General features: G+C 34.5%; 2 protein-coding genes across 2 annotated transcripts in view; both read left to right on the top strand.

Moving 5' to 3' along the window:
- The window catches only part of LOC110414821 (linoleate 9S-lipoxygenase 6-like), a 4,383-nt gene extending 2,644 nt beyond the window's left edge, over positions 1 to 1,739 (top strand). The window contains exons 7-9 of the mRNA XM_021426232.1: positions 1 to 224; positions 313 to 576; positions 685 to 1,739. The exon at positions 1 to 224 is cut by the window's left edge and continues 81 nt beyond it. Of these exons, the coding sequence (XP_021281907.1) occupies positions 1 to 224; positions 313 to 576; positions 685 to 1,435 (1,239 nt within the window). The 3' untranslated portion in view covers positions 1,436 to 1,739. The remainder of the gene's footprint in view (positions 225 to 312; positions 577 to 684) is intronic.
- A 3,974-nt stretch (positions 1,740 to 5,713) lies between these two features.
- Positions 5,714 to 9,560, top strand: LOC110415043 (linoleate 9S-lipoxygenase 6-like). Its single transcript, XM_021426517.1, has 9 exons — positions 5,714 to 5,961; positions 6,229 to 6,518; positions 6,616 to 6,856; positions 6,939 to 7,277; positions 7,388 to 7,479; positions 7,672 to 7,779; positions 7,876 to 8,180; positions 8,285 to 8,548; positions 8,652 to 9,560. Exons 1-9 carry the CDS (start codon positions 5,769 to 5,771, stop codon positions 9,403 to 9,405), a joined length of 2,586 nt encoding a protein of 861 aa, XP_021282192.1. The 5' UTR covers positions 5,714 to 5,768; the 3' UTR covers positions 9,406 to 9,560.
- The last annotated feature ends 4,452 nt before the right edge of the window (positions 9,561 to 14,012 follow it).

Here is a 14,012-nt window from a genome sequence, read left to right as displayed (position 1 = left end):
ACAAAGACTCATGCATCAAGGACACTTCTCTTTTTGAGACACGACGAGACATTGAAGCCTGTGGCAATTGAATTGAGCTTGCCAAATCCAGCAGGGGACAAATATGGTATTATTAGCAAGGTGTACACTCCAGCAGAACATGGAGTTGAGGGTTCTATTTGGCAATTTGCGAAAACTTTTGTAGCTGTGAATGACTGTGGTCATCATCAGATAATAAGCCATTGGTAAGGATCTGTCAGAGAAGGCTTAAATATTTTTTATTCACTATCAAGCAAATTAGTAATCATTTTGTAATTAATTTGGTGTCTCCAGGTTGAACACTCATGCAGTTCTAGAGCCATTCATTATTGCAACAAACAGGCAGCTGAGTGTGGTTCATCCAATTTATAAACTTCTCCACCCTCACTTTCGTGACACCATGACTATTAATGCATTGGCCAGAGAAATTCTTGTAAATGCAGGTGGTATAATAGAGGAGACATTTTATCCGGCAAAATATTCTATGCTGGTGTCATCAGAAATTTATAAGAGTTGGAATTTCTTGGACCAGGCACTCCCCAATGATCTCAAGAAAAGGTAAATATAGTCTTAGTGATAAATGAATCAAATCCTCTATATACATCTAATATAAATGTTTTGATGGAAATGACATCGATCGTCCTTTTTTGTTCTATATTTACTCAGAGGAATTGCGGAGGAAGATGCAAATTCCCTACATGGTCTTCGGCTACTGATAGAAGACTATCCATATGCTGTTGATGGGTTGAAAATCTGGTTTGCTATTGAAAAATGGGTGAGAGACTATTGCTCCTTCTACTACAAGACGGATGAAATGGTTCAACAGGACATTGAAGTTCAAGCCTGGTGGAAGGAACTGCGAGAGGTGGGTCATGGTGACAAGAAAGATGAGCCATGGTGGCCTAAAATGCAAACTCGTGAAGAGCTGATAGAATCTTGCACCATTATCATTTGGATAGCTTCTGCTCTCCACGCAGCTGTGAACTTTGGACAGTACGCCTACGGAGGCTACTCCCCAAACCGTCCAACACTAAGCCGCAGGTTCATGCCTGAAAAAGGCACTCCTGAATATGCTGAGCTTGAGAAGAACCCTGAGAAGGCTTTCTTCAGAACAATTACTTCACAGCTACAAGCATTGAGCGGCATGTCCGTGATAGAAGTTCTGTCAAAACACCCATCAGATGAGGTGTATCTTGGAAACCGAACACCGGAATGGACGACGGATGTAATGCCACTGGCAGCTTTTCAGGATTTTCATAATAGACTTTTTCAAATTGAAGAAGAGATGAAAACTATGAACAGGGATGAGAAATTGAAGAATCGTGTTGGTCCGGTCAATGTGCCATACACTTTGCTCTATCCAAATGGTGAAGTTGGACTTTCTGGAAAGGGAATTCCTAATAGTATCTCGATCTAAGTGAAGATAAGGGCATGGGTTATACCAAATAAGTGTTGCTGCTAGCTCAACACACCCACAGTATTGCCCTATTGTTATTGTGATATTATGAAAACTTGGTGTGTTGTTTTTCTTTCATGCCTTGTGGTAGTTTTCTTTCCTGTTTACAGTTTGCTACTGAAACTATGGTTTGGTGTTTGCTTCCGAATATAGCTGTGTTGGGGTTTCCTCTATTCTGTTTTTTGTGTGTGTGTTTTTGCTCCCTGTTTCTTTGGGATGTCTTCTCTGTAGTCTTGTCTCTATATATATTAAGATCACATTGTTATCTTTTATGCTATCAGTGTCATGCTCTTATCATCAGATCAATCTCATTCCAAAATCACATGGACAAATTGATTTCAATTCAACTGGATTGGCAACAATACATGCACAGCTAACTGATTTTTTCTTAAAAAAAGGTTAAACCTTATCTGCAATGAATCCATCCCAGCCCCACATTTCGGAAATTGCCACACCTATCGTCAGCCATGGACTCTCATAAAGCACATTTAACACATGATAGTCACTCATGGATTTGTATATATGGACAGAGATTCAAATACACTTGACTACCGACGAGTAGTGGTACCAACCAGGGTGATATTTTGGGAGTATTTGCAGTGGTAATTAAGCAGGCCTTGACAGTACCAGGACGATCAGGCACTCTCAATTGCCAGTTTAGGGAAAAAAAAATTATCCTCGCTTTCCACATTGATTCGAATGGGAAGGGCACCACCCCCTTTTTGGCCATAAGCCACGTAAATGTATTAAATATCATAAATCCATACAAAATTCGACCAGAAAATGATCTTGCCTTTAAGATATCAACGTGGAACCAACACACCATCTGGTAGATACACATAATTGATACCAATTATATCCTGATAAATCAAATTAGAGTTAACATTGTGTTTTAGGTGATTAAGGTCCACTTAATATGATAACATATATAATATTTTTACTGCTTTGTAAAGCCGAGCATCAAAAAACAAAGTAGAAACTTGAAAGAAAGAGTTAGAACTGATTCATAAACTGATCATCCTAGTCACTAATGGCTCACTAATAAATTCCTAATGTGGCTTAATTCCATCGTACTTGAAATAGTCACAGTACACATGCTTGATGATGGAGGGTCTCTGTCCTCCTCGAAAATGTTGAAGCATTGGAAAATCCAACCTGGTCCCAGAGCATCTCAATCTTCAACGGATCAGTGCAAAAATGGCTTCTGTTCTTTGATATTGACACTTGGTAACACACAGCTATTTTTCCCCTTTTGAGCTGCTAGACACTGCCTGATATTGTAACACCCTTATCTTACCCTCAAAAATATGTACTCTCATAAAGCATTTCCAGACAAAATTGTCGGTCATGGATTTAATTTATATATGGATAAATTCAACGCCAACATGTTGGTGCATTCACCTGGCTGAAATTTCTGTCAAGGCAGGGATCAGATAAGGTGTATATCTTGGACCACGAGAAACTTTTCACAGCATAAGTTTCGATCTAATCTGATTGTATTCTTCTGCTTACTTTCTTGGCACACCAGCAATAAAAGGCATTGATATAACTGAGCAAAAACTCATATATATATATATATATACTCCAGCCCCACATCCTGATAACTGCTACACGTGTACCCTCAAAAATATTCTACTCTCTCTCGTCAGCCACTTTCAATACAAAATTGTCCGTCATGGATTTATATATATGAATATATTAGAAGCAGAACATGTCACAGTTTTTAATTGAATTTATAAGCGTGGACAGTCACAAGCTACGTTTTGATTTAACATCAGACCATGAAATAAATGATTTATTTTTAATAAAATAAGTATTTTAAAACAGATAGTTGCTATGGTCACATTTATGCATATCTTAAGAGAAGTCTTAACTTTTTCTTAAATCATTTAACGAAATTTGATATGGATAAAGCATTTATGTTTTCAGTCTAGTGATGATATGTATGCACTGATTTGTTGGAGTCTTTGTATTATAATATATGATAGTCTTTAGATGTGGTGATGCTAAGTATGATTACGCTCCTCTTATGTGTAAGGATTTGTGAGCTAAAATAAAATCTCATGTAAGAGGTACTCAGGTGACTTTGGAGACACTCTCCTCTACTCCTGGGACTCCACCGGTTTTTCATGTAAAATTCTTATGATTACATAAGCAGGCCTTCACTCTGTCAAGAGTAGTCACTCTCGGTTGTCGATCTTGTAAATTAACTCTGTTTCATATTGCCATGCAAGAAGTTAGAAATTCTCCACCGCCATGCAAACGTTATCCCCCCAGAAAAAATCTGTTCCCCTTTGCACCCCCGCTAGCCAGCTAGTTGTCGCGTTAATGCTCTAGTAGTTTCTGGTCACAAAGTGCCTCATGTAAAATATTTTTTGAAAGGTGATATAATATTGAAGTCAGCCATCGACCTGTCACTTCAAGTCTTAAGGTTTTAGTGACTAAAGACTCTAGATAAACGGAGAAGCTGCCAAAAAACAATTGGCAGCACTCTCGATAAACGGAGAGAGAACATCTATACAAAAAATCATCTTAGTTCCACGTTGCCATATGCGAGGCTACAAGGCCTCCCAGCATGCTGATCTTTACGATCTCTTCCGCAGTCTCGAATGGAGCCAAGACGTCCAGCTCGCTCCTCCTGAAACTGCTATACAGCCTGATTCACCACGCCACCTGCAGCCTCATCTAAATTAATTGAGTTAGCCACAAAAAGGGACCCGTTTCCATTATTGTTGTTTGATTCACAGTTACACGCAATGCTTTTTTTTAAGAACAATTTTAATTTTTATTATGTAATTTAATTTATGACAATCAATGATACAACATCATGATCTTTGCTAAAAGGATCAAACATAGAGAATAAGTTTATATGCATCAATCGCCAAATGATATTTTTCTCTGTAAAACTTAATTTATGATATCTTTAAAGAAGTTAAATATTATGCAAATTCTTCTGCAAAAATCCAGATGGATGGAAATGATTGATTTGTGGCTTCGGTTTCAAGCGGTGGCTTCTTGATCTGAATGCATTAGGTTCATATTTAATTAGCTGACGCTGATGCTGCAGGTGGGGCTCTGTTTCCTAAAATTGTATAACGTTTGGAATCGGCTTGGTGCCTTCTGCCTCAATCGGTGTGTTTTATTGAATAATATGCAACTGATCATAACAGGATCAGCGATATGAATGATATGAGGTTTGGGGTTAATGTTGTATTATCAGTTTCCATGTAATATAACTTGCTATCTTCTAACTAGTTGATGCACAGTATCATGGTACTAATATAGACTATGTAAATCTTACATCGTAAATATATATTCTTAACAGATAAAATTATAAGTCTCAATGATAAATTAAAAAAGAATATCATGATAATCTCATTTTAATTATGTATTAGATTGATACTAGATATATAAGAATTTACAATATTTTTAATCTATGAAATATCTTTTATAAGAGAAAACCATGAGACTAAGGAGATAACACGAACATTATCTCATATAAGCACTCTTTGATGCTTTGCAATATATTAATGAAAGTTATTTTTTTGACTGAGTAAAAAAATCAAAATCAGCGAATGCACTGGAACCCTTGTAACCGATACGATTTAGTGTCACAGTGCTTACACACCTTGTACACCCCATACAAACAGCCCCTTACAGACAATACACTTATCTGAAGCTCTTCAGTACCTAAAAAAGAGCTCAAATATAACCATACACAGCATTACACATCAACCGATCACAACCCTTGGCTATGAATTCTACCTCTGAAACAGATAAACCAGAAAAAGACCAGCTGCTGAAATACATAACAAAAGACAGCGGTCACCTCTCGGATTAATAATAATTTAACAGAAGTATATTGCTCATCACCATGCAAACAACATTCTCGTTTCAACACCAAATTCGGCTAATGAATCCGCCTAGGAGTTCGCACCTCTAAGTTTGCGTGAATAATATTTTGAAAGTGCTCCAATAATTCCATGTTCGCATGATGTTCATTACCCATCCACGCAAGTACCACGTTGGAATCCGATTCTATGATTAATTTTCTAGAATTTACACACAGTGTTGCTGCAACAATTTCAGTGCATGTTTTACCGCGCCATTAGCTCAGCACAATTGGACTCTTGTATGCTGAGAGATTATCTAAATCTCGAGTTAATCACCACAAGGTGATTAATCTTTGGCTATAAATACACCCCACTTCTCTCTCATTTTGCCACACCCAACACCAGATATATTCTCATATTTCATTTATCATTTAGTACTCTTTTGTCTAGCTGAGGAAAAAATGATTCTCGGAGGTGTGCTCAATGAGCTTACAGGGAAGAAGAAATCCCAAACGATTAAAGGCACTGTTGTTTTAATGAAGAAAAATGTTTTGGACTTCAACGCCTTCGGTTCATCTGCAGTTGATAATGTTCTTGAGTTGGTAGGCCAACAAGTCACTATGCAGCTCGTCAGTGCACAGAATGCTGACCCTGGTGCGTTTCTTTTCCAACTTAATTTGTGTTAATTTCTCTTTCTTCTTTCACCTTTTGTTAAAATTCATTCAAGAAAGTGAAAATAAATTGTATCTGAATTTTAAAGCTTTCCGAGAACTGACCTGCCCGACGTCCAAACCTGCAAGCCAACTTCACACCTGCTTGGACTAAGATTGTATTGTTAGTTCTTAATTTCTCTGTTTGCTATTTTACCAACTACTTAAAAAGGCCATGCTTTGGCATTAACTTAATGCTCCTTGCCTGTAGCAAATGAAAATGGAGGAAAGCTTGGGGAGCTAGCAGCTTTGGAGAGCTGGGACCTTACATTTACTCCTCCAATAGCTGGTGAAACCCAATATAAGGTTTCCTTTGAGTGGGATGAGGGGTTTGGAGCTCCTGGAGCTATCATCATACGAAATAATCATGCTGCTGAATTCTACCTAAAGACTATTACTCTTGAAGACGTTCCTGGCGAAGGTCAAATCCACTTTGTCTGTAACTCTTGGATTTACCCTGATGGACAATATAAAAAACCTAGAGTTTTCTTCGCAAACAAAGTAAGCAACATTTATTATGAAGATCATGTTATTTTAAAATAATTCTATATGTATTGAGTTATAGCATTAATTAACCGTTTCTTTTTTTAATTTGTAGACATACCTTCCCCATGAAACGCCAGCACCGTTGCGTAAGTACAGAGAAGAAGAGCTAAAAGTCTTGAGAGGAGATGGGAAAGGACAACTGAAATCAGGGGATCGTGTATATGACTATGATGTCTACAATGATTTGGGGAATCCTGATCTCAGCTCAAAACTAGTTCGCCCTATACTGGGAGGGTCTGCTGAGTATCCTTATCCTCGAAGAGGAAGAACAGGTCGACCATCATCAAGATCAGGTAAGACCTGGTTAATTACATACATTCAAGATAAATTGGATTTGTGTTGATGATTATTAATTTATTCTCATTATTTTTGTAGATCCCAACACTGAGAGCAGGGTGTACATACCTGGTCTTTTTAGCACTTACGTCCCTAGAGATGAGCAATTTGGTCACCTGAAGTTGACAGACTTTATTGCTTATAATCTGAAAGCCCTGGTTACCAACGTCATCCCTGCATTTGAAGCGTTTGTTAACTTTACTCCTAATGAGTTCGACTCCTTTGAGGAAGTAGATAACCTCTACTTCAATGGAATTCAACTTCCTACTGAAGCTCTCAATAAACTTACAAGCAACATCCCCTTACCAATGATCAAGGAAATGTTTCGGTCGGATGGACAGCAACTTCTAAAATTTCCAGTGCCTCAACTGATTGAAGGTACTAAAAATAAATGTTAGAATATTGCTAAATTGAGAGCTCAAAATCTATCACTCTATATTTTTTTCCTACTGCATTCATTCTAATATTTTATCTACTCGGGGAAGCAGATAGGAATAAGCCTACTGCATGGAGAACAGATGAAGAATTTGCTAGAGAAATGCTTGCTGGAGTGAACCCTCTTCTCATTCAACTTCTCAAAGTAAGCTTAAACCAGAACGTGGTCTCTTTATCTCCCATGTTTGTCAAGACAGCTCATATTGCAAGAAAATCTGAAAACATAAATCATTGAAATTTACTTGCTAAAAACCAATTTTCTTTCTTTCTATTCTGCTATATTTTTAGTGATTGGATTTTAAATGAGATAGATACATGGTTTTATGATTAACGACAGGAATTCCCACCAACTAGCAAGCTAGATCCTGAACTGTATGGCAACCAAAACAGCTCTATAACCAAAAAAGACATAGAGAATAACTTAGACGGGCTCAGTGTAGAAGAGGTAACATTCTTTTGCTTTATTTATTAAAGTTATCTCTAAAGAACTATAGTTATACTATCAACTTTCTAACTTGGAAGGGGATTTTGGTTGCATCAGGCATTGAGGAGCAATAAGTTATTTATATTGGATCATCATGACACAGTGATACCCTACCTCAGGAAGATAAACAATACCTCAGCAAAGACTTATGCATCAAGGACACTACTATTCTTGAGAGGCGACAACACGTTAAAGCCAGTGGCAATTGAATTGAGCTTGCCACATCCAACAGGGGATAAATTTGGTGTTGTTAGCAAGGTGTATACTCCAGTGGAACATGGAGTTGAGGGTTCTATTTGGCAATTTGCTAAAGCTTTTGTAGCTATCAACGATTGTGCTCATCATCAGTTGATAAGCCATTGGTAAAAACCTGTCAATATAGGCTTAGATTTTTTTTATATATCAGCAAAATCAGTAATCAGTTTGTAGTTAATTTGTGTGTATTTGACTAATTTGGTCTCTGTAGGTTGAACACTCATGCAGTTTTAGAGCCATTCGTGATTGCAACAAACAGGCAGATGAGTGTGGTTCATCCAATTTATAAGCTTCTCCACCCTCACTTTCGTGACACCATGACTATTAATGCATTGGCCAGGGAACTTCTTGTGAATGCAGGTGGAATAATAGAGACGACATTTTGCCCGGGCAAATATTCCATGGAGATGTCATCAGAAAACTATAAGAGTTGGAATTTCTTGGACCAAGCACTCCCCAATGATCTCAAAAAAAGGTAATTACAGTCTTAGTGACAAATGAATTGAATCCTCTCTATATATATAATATGCTTTAATGGAAATGACATCCATCGTCTTCTATTTTCTATATATATTCAGAGGAATTGCAGTTGATGATGCAAATTCCCTATATGGTCTTCGACTACTGATAGAAGACTATCCATATGCTGTTGATGGGTTGAAAATCTGGTTTGCCATTGAGAAATGGGTGAGAGACTATTGCTCCTTCTACTATAAGACGGATGAAATGGTTCAACAGGACCCTGAGGTTCAAGCCTGGTGGAAGGAACTCCGAGAGGTGGGTCATGGTGACAAGAAAGATGAGCCATGGTGGCCTAAAATGCAAACTCGTGAAGAGCTGATACAATCTTGCACCACTATCATATGGATTGCTTCTGCTCTCCATGCCGCTGTCAACTTCGGACAATTCGCCTATTCAGGCTACTCCGCAAACCGTCCAACACTAAGCCGCAGGCTCATGCCTGAGAAAGGCACTCCTGAATATGCTGAACTTGAGAAAAACCCCGAGAAGGTTTTCTTCAGAACAATTACTTCGCAGCTACAAACCTTCATTGGCATGTCTGTGGTAGAAGTTTTGTCAAAGCACGCATCAGATGAGGTGTATCTTGGTCAACAAGCCTCCCCTAACTGGACGGCAGATGCAATACCATTGGCAGCTTTTGAGGCTTTCCATAAGGGACTTGCTGAAATTGAAGAAGAAATCATAAGGATGAACAAGGACAAGCAATTGAAGAATCGTGTTGGTCCTGTCAATGTGCCATACACTTTGCTCTGCCCAACTGGTGAAGTTGGACTCTCTGGCAAGGGAATTCCTAATAGCATCTCGATCTAAGTGAAGTTAAGGGCATCATTGTATACTAAATAAGTGTAGCTTCAGCTGAGCCTCCTCTGTTTTATTTCTTGTGTTTGGCTCCTGGGATGCCCTCTCTTTAATCTTCTTGAGTTCAATAAAATCTTTTCTTGGCTCAGCCAATGAAAGAAATGTGAAGTACCTGTGTTTGGGATCGTATTATTATCTTTTATGCTTGTTGCTTTTATCATCAGATCTCATTCCAAAATCACAGAGCAAATTGATTTCAATCCAACGGGATTGACAACCATATATATATGCACCTTTTTTCTAATCATTCTTTACGATTAATATTCGCTACATATGACAAAACAATATACATTACATTTACTGCTTCATGAACTATAAAAAAGCAAAGCAGAAAATTGGTTGCATGGGGCTTGGGATACGAAGTTTTAACTGACAAAACAAAAGGAAATGCCACAAATGTGTTCATCATTGGTTGCATGCGGTTGTATACATGGCGTACCCAAAGCATAGATTACGTACGCTTTAAGATTCTTTTATTGGATCTATAAGTATATACCCAAACATTTCTCTCATCTTGGCACATCGAAATCCAACACCAGATATAGCATTCCTCGTTTTCTCTCTGGCTAAGGAAAATAAAAAATATATGTTTATCGTATCGGAGGAGTGATCAATGCTGTTAGCAATGTTGTCGATGATCTTACCGGGCAAAAGAAACCAGAGTAAATCAGAGGCACTGTTGTTTTAGGGAGAAGGAATGTTTTGGACTTCAACGACTTCAATTCGACTGCAGTTGATAGAAGGTTTTCTTCATAACAATTACTTCACAGCTACAAACTTTCATTGCCATGTCCGTGGTAGAAGTTTTGTCAAGGCACCCCTCAGATGAGGGGTGTTGCATTTAAATGTGATGCATGCATATATCATGCAATTTTGTTTATTATTTATGAATAATTAATAAATATTCAATTAATTAATATTAAATATTATTTTGATATTTTTTAATTAAATAATTAAAAAAATTTTGAGATAGAATGTAAATTTAAATTTAATTTGTTTAAATTTAAACAAGAATTATCTATTCATTATATTTAAATTTAATTTGTTTAAACTTTAAATAAAGATTAATTATATTTAAATTTAATTTATTTAAATTTAAAAGTAATATCCTATTTTTGTATGCCTAACACGTCTATAAAAAGTGATAGATGTACTAATTTTTTACACACAATCAAGAGTGAACTTATGTATGTCAGAAAAACCATTCTTTTTTCTCTTCATTCTTAAAGTATTATTAAAAGCCAAAGGGTTTTTGAATGTATAATTCATTTTGGAGGACTCTAGTATCCGCTCTATAACAATGAGAGTGAAGAGATCATTGTATACGAAAGATGATTTGTAAGGCAAGTTTCTTCTATGAAAAAGTGAGTGGAATATTTATCTAAAAAAATAAGCCCACTTCCCAATAGTGGTATTAAAGCACGTTTTGGATTGCTTTCATCATTTTAATTGTAGTCACTCCATAACAATAAGAGCGAAGAGATCATTGTGTGCACGAAGGAGGATTTGTAAGGTAAGCTTCTTTCGATCGAAAAGAGAGTGAAATATTTATTTAAAAAGGTAGGCCCACTTCTCAATAGTGGTATCAGAGTAGATTTTGATTTGTTTTCATCCTCGTAATTTGTATATATTTTGAAAGCATGTTTTGGTCATGATTTTATTTACTTTAAATTACTAGCATATGATTTATTATGTATAAATCTATAATAGATATATTCTATTTTTATTAGGTTTCTAATGATGTATTATATATCATAAAAAAATTATTGTTGGCAACAAAATGAAAAAAAAATGGAACAAGAAAATACAATTAGCAAAATTCGAATCTACACTAATAAAGTCATTGAGACTTTTAAAAATATCTTTCAATCACTACACCAAAGAAGCATTCTTAAAATGAGAGTGCGAAAAATAATAAAGGCCAAAAGAGTTCAAACACAACCAAAAAGGGCTTGATATGGTAGTCACATCTTGCCAATGGATATATTTTTTAAAAATTACATTTTTACCCCATAAGTTTTTGTTTTTACAAAATGACATCAAAATTTTATGGTAATTACAATTTGAAGAAAAATTCAGAATATTATTTATGTTTTTGGCATGTTAATATTTTATTAATTTCACATGCATTATAAATATATTTAATTAATAAGTTAATTAACCATATTTTTTTTACTTATATACTGTATATTAGAAATTATTTTTCTTCCAAAACATATATATGGTTTTAGTGAATTTAGCAAATGTTTGTTAACTCAATTATTTTACATATGTTGTAAAATGCTATGTGCTATATAACTACATTTTGTATGACTTTATTTATTTGTTAGGTCAAATTTATAAAATGCATGATGTAATTGTTTTACTTATTTGTTAAGTAAATTGTATGCAAAAAGATAGTACGATGATTATATGTCTCAATAGTTTGTCAAGGGAGACTAGGTTTTAAGAGAGATCACAAAGTACGATAATTATATGTCTCAATAGTTTGTCAAAGGAGACTAGGTTTTAAGAGAGATCGCTTGTGATTTCTCAATCCTTTCTTGGAAATTACTACAAAAGAGTAAGGTGCTTTGTTAAGGAGACTATTATAGTCTTTTTTCGAAGCATCTGAAAATATGATCTACTTAGTGCTATTTTTTTGTTCATAATGTTTATATGGAAGTTTTTGATCATCTAAAAAAATAAATACATATAAGCAAGCGCAACATTCCTATTTTTGTGTAAATTGATGCTGTAGGTTTCTTACGATATAAGTTATTTAAGGTTTGTATTAATTATTGAGGCCATGTAAAGGGATGTAATTTTGTGCTTACTTTATGCATAATATTATTTTGGATATGGGCACTTATAAATATCAATTGGGTTTTTTAGTATAACCCATTATGTTATGTGGTAAGTGAGAGTTGGTCCCAAGCTTAAGAATAGTGGGAGTTGTTCACATAATCTAAGGTGAAATTAGATTAGACATTTAAATTGATGCTTATAATATTGGTTATGATTACTAGCATGCATGTGAAATTTTCGAACTAATAGTATAGGTAAAAATTAAATATGTCTAATCTTAATTGATTAGAAAATTAGATATGTGCCTAATTAAATCTTATGCAATGATGTAGTGTGATAATTCTATTTTATAGAATTTTTTTACTCTAATTTTGTTATTAAATATTAGCTAGGTCTTTAATTTTTAATTATAATTTAATTATTTTTAATTATTTTTATAATTAATTTATTTTTAAGTGAATTATTTTAATTTTATGTTTATTTACTTTAATTTGGTTATTTTTTATTATTTTTCATGTTTTTGTAAGATTTAAAGAAGTTGGCCTTAATTTTAGAAAATAAGATGTTTGAAGAACCCAAAACTCTACTTGCACATGCTTGGGTATTTTGCCCATAACTTGTGCTACAGAAATCCAAATGGTACGATTCTTGGATGATTGAAAAGCTAAGAGATAGAGATACAACTTTTATATGATTACTTTGCCCAATTTTATTTTAAAGATATAGAAAATTACATCGAAATATGACTGAGTGTATTGTTGCAAGAATGGTAATTTTAAGATTGACAATTGATATTTGGGTGTCTTATTACACTTTTAAGCCTAATTAAATTAGTAAGTTAACTTAGGGAATTATAGGTTAAGTTTGTTAGTATGAATAAGATATTTTTAAGAGACATTAGGTTGGACAACTTTTAGAGATTCAAAAGGCTGGAAGTTGTGGTAGAAACTTGGGAAACAAGTTGCAATCAATTGTTTTGTTTTCCTTAGCTTTTATTTTTCTTATTATTCTCAATAGTTAAAATTTATATAATGTTATTTGGCTTTTTCAATTATAAGCAGTTAATTTTCTTTTTCTAGGATTAATTAAACTCACATGTAATATAAATTTTTAATCTCTTTCTTGTTTAATTTTAATGAGATTTGAATCGTTTATTCTAATTTGCTATTAATGCTTTTAATAGCTTGATCAGCAATTAACTTAATTTAGGAATCTAAATAAATTTGAAAAAGGGGTTTAGTGTAAACTTAAATTAGGATAGGATATAATTATATTAATTGATTTACATATAAGATAAGGATATACCAAAATGTCATATGTAGCCATATTAGAACTTGAACTTATAAGTCTGTTTTAATTTCAAATCACATAGGAATATAGTTTTTTGAAAACTAATAAAAAAATATCTAGGGTTAAATTCAGATGATCAGTAAACAGAACAATGATTTTAAGCTTTCATAGCATATTTATGCAAGATTAAGTTAACTAGGCCCCCCTTACTCCCAAAAAGTTTTTATGAAAAAGGTAAAATTAGAAAAAGATCACTCCCAATGTAATACTTTTTAAGTTGCTCGTAAATATGTATATATATATATATATATATATATATGTGGCCAATGCAATACTCTTTAAGTTACTCGTAAATATGTACATATATATATGTGGACAAATTCAACGTGCAACACACATGAAGGTCGACTTGTTATTGATAATAGGGGTGAAATTTTGGGAGAAATTTGTGGTAGTAATTAAGTAGGTCTTAACACTGCCAA

The sequence above is a fragment of the Theobroma umbraticum genome, unplaced genomic scaffold (assembly GCF_002168275.2).
Source record: "Theobroma umbraticum cultivar Fairchild unplaced genomic scaffold, ASM216827v3 scaffold_147.0, whole genome shotgun sequence".
NCBI lineage: Eukaryota > Viridiplantae > Streptophyta > Magnoliopsida > Malvales > Malvaceae > Theobroma > Theobroma umbraticum.
Note: the sequence above shows the minus strand (reverse complement) of the source record. Positions and strands in the feature narration are given on the sequence as shown.